The sequence below is a fragment of the Priapulus caudatus genome, unplaced genomic scaffold (assembly GCF_000485595.1).
Source record: "Priapulus caudatus unplaced genomic scaffold, Priapulus_caudatus-5.0.1 Scaffold58, whole genome shotgun sequence".
Classification (NCBI taxonomy): Eukaryota; Metazoa; Priapulida; class Priapulimorpha; order Priapulimorphida; family Priapulidae; genus Priapulus; species Priapulus caudatus.
Genome location: NW_014577119.1, coordinates 157,198 through 164,796, shown reverse-complemented (window position 1 = coordinate 164,796; position 7,599 = coordinate 157,198). Strand labels below are relative to the sequence as shown.

At 38.9% G+C, this 7,599-nt stretch overlaps 2 protein-coding genes across 2 annotated transcripts in view; one reads left to right on the top strand and one right to left on the bottom strand.

Annotated features, from left to right (window-relative positions):
* LOC106821093 (putative RNA-binding protein Luc7-like 1) overlaps positions 1 to 3,021 on the top strand; it is a gene marked incomplete in the record, with an annotated part of 29,984 nt that extends 26,963 nt beyond the window's left edge. Inside the window, 1 exon segment of the mRNA XM_014825745.1 lies at positions 1,119 to 3,021. Within this exon segment, the coding sequence (XP_014681231.1) occupies positions 1,119 to 1,185 (67 nt within the window).
* A 259-nt stretch (positions 3,022 to 3,280) lies between these two features.
* The window catches only part of LOC106821092 (nucleoporin NUP188 homolog), a gene marked incomplete in the record, with an annotated part of 45,354 nt that continues 41,035 nt past the window's right edge, over positions 3,281 to 7,599 (bottom strand). The window contains 2 exon segments of the mRNA XM_014825744.1: positions 3,281 to 4,259; positions 4,856 to 4,985. Of these exon segments, the coding sequence (XP_014681230.1) occupies positions 4,032 to 4,259; positions 4,856 to 4,985 (358 nt within the window).

Genomic DNA, 7,599 nt, shown 5'->3' with positions numbered 1-7,599 from the left:
GAACATTCCTTTGAGAAGGTTCCTGATACCATCCCTGTGCATTCCACTGTTTCGGCGTGTATGTGAACACATTTGGGACTAACAGGGTTTACTAGAAATCCACCACTCCACCACAGAGTCACCGCAGTAGACGTTAGATGAGCGCTGTCGCTCCGCGGCACTTGTTTGATACTTTTGTTAGTCGATGTTCCAGCACATGTTATTTATGTTACTCGTTGTTAGCTCACCTTGACATCGTCAAGATGGGCTATTGCCATGGGGCGTTGTCCGTCGTACGTCCGTCCGTCCGTCAACATTTGGCTACGGTCAACGATAACTTCTATGGGAGAGGTGTGAACGCCCTATTTTGGGGCACGCCAGTTGACCTACTTTCGAGCCATGCCCCCATTTTTTGGCAAAAATGGAAATGGTCATGTCAGTTCAGGTTCAACGGATTTTGCTCATTTTTGGTATGTGAGTGAACGACTGGCCCCAAAACATATCACGGGTTTTTATTATTTTTTTTATTATGCAAATTAGGTCGATTTTGGTAATTTCACTATGCATTTCAGTGTCTGCCTACGGTCAACGATAACTCAAGAACCGTTTGACCCACGTGTTTCAAATTGCATACAGTTGTTATTCCTATGGGAGAGAGTTGAACGTCCTACTTTCGAGCTGCGCCCACTTTTTGGCAAAAATGGAAATCTAGATTCATTCAATTTTGTTAAATTTACCTACCTACCTACCTATTCATACCTACATGTAATATTGTGTTTTAGATTCTTCGTTACAGTAATTTGACTGGAATATTTTACTTTTATTTGTGAGATAATCGAAAACCAAAATGGCGATCATTTAGGTGTAGTGCCATCTCTCGCCCAGATTTTAGACCTTCAGATCTGAAACATTTATTTTCGCATCAAAACTAACCCTGAAACAAAACAGTAACATTTCTATTAGTATAAAACAGGGAATAAGGACATTTGATCACATTTCGGTCCGTCATAAATGAAACACTTGCCAAATTTTAAATATCATCTCCCTCTTCTATCACACCCAAGGTGAGCTATAGTGTCATTGACGCTTTCATTTTTGATGTGATCGAATTCTTCACGTGGTATAATTTTGTTTTAAAGGAAAGCAGACGAGGGCTGTCATAGGTCACCAACAGAGCGGAGAGATGCTGACAACATTGACATGTAGAAGAAAAAGGCAGTGACACTGGGGACATGTGTAAGCAAATACGGCGAGGAAGTGATTGCATGTTAATGTGATTGCATATGCACAAGTGTTGCTTGGTTATGAAGCATTTGACTGTAGTAGCATTACTTGAGAAATACCTGCAGGTATCTACTTTAGTTCCAGCACGGTTTCTACTATGCATACCAGCAAGTATTTGTCCTCTCGAAATGCTGCAATAGCAGATATATAAGCTGGATTTGTATGAAGGCTGTCACATGCAACTCTGGACAAGTGGCGATGTCCGATAGGCAAACAATTGGTTGCAATCACATGTATTATATTTATATTATAAGCTTTTTATCTTTGCCTAGTTCTTCATAAGCCAGAATGTATTCGATATTTAAATTGTGTCAAGTGTCCAAGGTACAGCAGATATGAATTTATATTAAGTTAAAAAATTGAACTATTTGAATAAGTCTAAGAAACCAAACATTAACCCAAGTTAAGATGACAGAATAATAAGGTATGATAACCTATAAAGACTCCTGGAAGACATTGCCAGAAAAGTGACTAGTCCTAAGATTTGTCTTTAAGCAACATTTTATCTCAGACAATGGTCAGAAAAATCAAACTCTATTGTAACTAGTATCTTAATAATATGTCAAATTTTGCGTGCCCCGATTTCATTCATGGTATCGTTTCGACAACGCCTCCCATTACTGAACCTGTTCATGATGTGTAATAAGATTTGTTGTATTGGAAGCCAGCAATTAATGTTATCTGTCTATACTAGTGAGTGTCACTTCATGATAAACTTTATATTTATTGAAACACATTGCAGTATCATAATAGAAGTATTTTAAGAGTTGAACATTACACTTGAAATTCATAGCAGACCTTACAAGCAGGCTTACTAGTATTTTTACTACTTTCCCCATACAATCAAAAATGACAGTTAAACGCTTTTACTACATTAATTCATTGGCATTACTTTCTGATTGATATTTCAGTTCTGCATCACTTGAAATGATGAAGGTGTTTTAGTAGGTGTTAGTTTTCGAGGGTGTTGATAAAGGTACATTTACAGGTATTACATTACAGTGCGTTTCAGAATTTAAATTCTGCCTTCATTGTTTAGAGAATAAAATTGCACTTTACAGGTTTGCATGAAGAATTAGCTCTATAAATTGTTCATTGTATGTTTTAGCTGTAATCTTCTGCTGTGCTTATTTTACCTGTATAAAAATCTGTGTTATTGGGTTTAAATTACAGATTAATTTACAGAGCTAGTTACATTTTATCTTTTAAGTTTAGTTGCATTTGTGTTTTGGACTTGTTGATCCACTCATTTAATCATCAGGAGTGTATAATAATAAATGTATTATAATTCTATTATTATACACTTCTGATCATATGGGATTTGTACATTACATCTTGAATCAGATAAGACTAGTATCATTCTAGTCTGATGTTGACAAAGGTAGCAGTGACACGTGCATAGAAATTATGTCAGGAATAAAATTTAGAAGCCACTAATAGCAGTGCACTGTGGAGAAAGCATTTTGGTGCAGTTCGCACACCTGGACGTAGTTAACATTGGAATCAGTACGGCATGGACAAACAATTTCTTGGTGAACTCACGTTAAATGTAATTAGGTAAAATCTAGAATTGTTCATGTTAGTATTTCATTATAATTAGCATAGCATGCAATTTATGGCCTCCAAGTATAAAAATGTTTAATAATGAAATTCTAGTAATGATCCTGATAATCATTTATTGTAGACACTATTGGTTTTGTTTAATTTTATGTAAACACATGTTTAGAATAAAAATATGATCATTTGTATACATGGTAATTAACAATTTACATGTGCTTATTCTTTATTATGGTACCTAAACACCAAGGCGGTAGCTAGTGCAGGGGAGGGGGGGGGCATTACTGGTCACTGGCACTTAAAAGCAAGGATTTCTCCTCACTGCATACTGTGCTGGCTCACACTCATCATTTCAGAGGAGCAGTGCTTGGCCGTGTTCTTTGGTCATTGCAAGCCCTAACAGCATAAAAATGTAATATGAGCTCAGTTGGATACAATATATAGTAACAGAATACGAAAATTTCCTTTAAATTTGTGATTTGTATATTTCAATAAACACTTTACAATACAATTCCTCGAGTTACATTGGTATAAAGTACATCGCAAGAAATATCTCTCCCTGTTTACGTCATCACGCCAGGCAGGGAAAAGAATACACCGACAGTGAGTTGATCCTTTACGTCACCAGCTTTCACGTATGCGTTTGTCACTAGTGAATCCCTTCCAACCTGCAGCACGGTACCTTGCAGCTTCTCCAAACTCGCGTTTGTCAGCAGCAGCCAGTTGCTTTTAGGAAAAGTCGGTAGAATGTGACAATGAGAGACGCATACCTTTGTGTTAATTAGGCCCCTAGCACAATGAGAAGTGAAGCCACATGATATATGTTCAATCCAGCGGGATCGCAATTTAGTGATTCATCGCTGCAAAGCCGTGGCGATTGGAAAGCTCTGAGATGATCTTCTGTGCTGTGCCACACATTTTCCTCTTTACCTGGCTTCTCTTACATCATCACAATACGCCTCCGAGTGTATTGAAGATGCTGCCGGCATTCCTATATCCATCCTCCTCACGTTTCACACAAACCGAATCATCGATGAGATATACATACGTTGATGCCACTAGATGACAATAGAGGTCACTAGCAATCTACCACACTCGTCACTACGCACAGGTCCGTCAACCTTAAGCACCACAGTCATTTGGATGCTTCATGCAGCGGCGATCTAGTGATGAATCAGAGCAGACATGCCGAGCTCTGACAGGATAACCGATCACATCAGGACACTCTCAACAAACTGCTGCACAAGTCTGAAGAAGGCTTGCTCCTTTGCCATGGAGAACTTCCAGGGCAACTTCGTCTGAAACTTCGGAGTAGTCTTTCCTGACGACGAGAGCGGTGGGGGTTTGGTTACCACGCCTGGGCTTGCAACGTAGCTGCTGCCGGGTGATGGTGGCGCCCCCCTGCGCACGTGCCTGTACATTGCCATCAGGTACGACGTCTAAAATAGAAATTTTGAACTACCATAATGGACTGGAAATAATATTTTACAGTGACCACGGGCCGGCCATTGACCGTTCCTACGGAATTACATGGATTAGAACGTTCGTAGATAATATATGACAACCAAAAACTACTGATACGCAAACAATACGCATGATAGTAGGCACGTGAGGGAAGAGGTCTCCTTTTTAGTAAACCTTTAACGGTAGTCAAATATGAAACTATGCAGCTCTCTCTGTACAGCTCAGTAGTATAGTCACCATCACCATTGCCTTATTTCTGAAAATTCTCCGAGGTAATATCAAAATTACATAGACTGTACTTCGACGAAACAAACAATTGTGACTCAATCAGAGCTGATAGAGCAAATTGGATTAAATGATTGGAGCTCATGGATTAATTAACGAAGACCTACAATGTGTCAACACATACCCTGATTTTTTCCTGTATCTATAACAAGTTTGAAAACAACACCTTGTCATCAGATTATGCAGATATATATTTATTTTACAGATGTACAACAGTGACGTTTGTGAAGTACAAATTTTTAACATGTGTTTTAAGAATGCGACAGAGCAGAAATCCTTTACGTACCAGCTCTGTTGAGAGCTCCCTCTTCAGCAGTTGTTTGTCTCGGGGTGCCAGCCTGGGATTTCTTAGGTAAAGACATGCCTGGCACATCAGCAAACCTAGTGAGGTCTCCATCAAGTATGTCACAACAGACCTGTGATAAACACACGGCAGGAGCTGTACTTCTCTATAGGTGGCACCAACACCTGCATCCTATTGGGCTTGCAGGCATTTTAGAAAAAGCCAAACTTCTTTATAACAAGGTCACCTTTAACATACTCAGTGTGATAAACTATTCACTAGTTCATAGCATTTATTATAATATATATATATATATATATATATATATATATATATATATATTGTGTGTGTGTGTGTATATATATATATATATATATATATATATCAGTAGTGAATTATAGGGGGATTCCCTTATTATTTACTCATGATATATATAGTGGAACATACTTGCTGTTAGGCAGGTCGTAGTTTACGTTCGGGGAACGGCTGGGGGAAGCAAGGCTGCTCACATCAGCCTGAAAAACATCGGATAACAAAACATTCTATCTGTCCTGAGTAAACAATATCAGATACCAATTCTATAGGCAAATAGACTAATTGTGGTAATTACGCCAAGAAATAAGTTGTAAACATAAACGAATTCTAACAGTAGGCATATAAAACATATAGCGAACCCCTGGAAAACAGTTTATATGTGTTTGTTTACAGTGCACAGTATTTGTTTACCTTCATCAACATTCTGACACCGTAGTTAGACAGCGTCACCAACGTTCCGAATGTCAGATTGCCCTCTTTCTCCAGCGCAGGCGCACTAAATCCTAGTTCCAGCACAGGCTTAAACTGCATCACGTCCAGGCTCTAAATGCCCGGAAATAGCTTTGTTACATTGTATCACATTATTACATTGTATAATATATTACACACAATCACATTGCATACTTATCATTTTAATACATTAGCCTAGATCCTTTGGATAGAGGGTTAGAGAAATTTGAGCAAGTTTTAGCCTCTCTTCGTTGGTCACTTCTATGGTCAGGCTTGCAAGCTAGTGCTGCACATCCATTATCAAGGATGAGAAGAGTGCTCTGGCTCCACTGTAAGCAAGGGCATCCACGCGCAGGTACATACCTCATCAAAGAGTTCCAGCAAGTCGGGTGCAAAATTCTTCAGAATGGAGAGACATAGCATCAAAATGTGTAAAAACCTGAAACACAGATGACAGGTTATATGTGATCCCAGCTTTCTATACACAAACACCTAACTTTACTTAACTTTATTGCATTTAACAAACGTTGAATGTCTTAACTGGGTCTTGCTATAAAACTATCTCTACTAGAAACTAGGTCTCACGATAACTAGTTGTCACTCAAATTGAATTTTACTAGGAGTGCGTATAACTATGACGAGATTACCACACTGAATCTATTACTAACACTGAATCTTACCAAGACTAGGTCTTACTCTCCTAAGTCTTACTATTACTAGGTCTAACAAAAACCGAGTCAAATGAGGAGCAAGACTCGTACCGTGACTGAGTCTGGATGAGCAGTTCTGTAGGCTTCTCCATGTCGTCGCTGCAGATGCTGCTGGATGAGGATTGGTGATGCAGCCTGACAGGCGTGAGAAGTTCCTCTGTCACTGCCTCCAGCTTATGTGGCTTCTACGTGTACAAATCAGAAATCTCGCTGCTAACAGGCACTACTAACAGTCCTAACAATCATGCAATTCTACAACCTGCATCTGACTTCGTCAGCTGAGCTAAAAATAAGATATAGAAAACAGTAATAAATACTAGAACAATGCTTACATTTAGTACATGCTACACGGCAAATGATATTTTCTTCTAGGATGTGCTACACGGCGAATGATGCTTACCTCTAGTATGTGCTACACGGCAAATAATGCTTACCTTTAGTATATGCTACCTGGTAAATGATGCTTACCTCTAGTATATGCTACCTGGTGAATGATGCTCACCTCTAGTATATGCTACCTGGTGAATGATGCTTACCTCTAGTATATGCTACCTGGTGAATGATGCTTACTGCTAGTATATGCTACCTGGTGAATAATGCTTACTGCTAGTATATGCTACCTGGTGAATGATGCTTACCTCTAGTATATGCTACCTGGTGAATGATGCTCACCTCTAGTATATGCTACCTGGTGAATAATGCTTACTGCTAGTATATGCTACCTGGTGAATGATGCTTACCTCTAGTATATGCTACCTGGTGAATGATGCTTACCTCTAGTATATGCTACCTGGTTAATGATGATTACTGCTAGTATATGCTACCTGGTGAATGATGCTCACCTCTAGTATATGCTACATGGTGAATGATGCTTACCTTTAGTATATGCTACCTGGTGAATGATGCTTACCTCTAGTATATGCTACCTGGTTAATGATGATTACTGCTAGTATATGCTACCTGGTGAATGATGCTTACCTTTAGTATATGCTACCTGGTGAATGATGCTTACTGTTAGTATATGCTACCTGGTGAATGATGCTTACCTTTAATATATGCTACATGGTGAATAATGCTTACCTCTAGTATATGCTACCTGGTGAATGATGCTTACCTCTAGTATATGCTACATGGTTAATGATGCTTACTGCTAGTATATGCTACACAGTGAATGATGCTTACCTCTAGTATATGCTACCTGGTGAATGATGCTACCCTCTAGTATATGCTACCTGGTTAATGATGATTACTGCTAGTATATGCTACACAGTG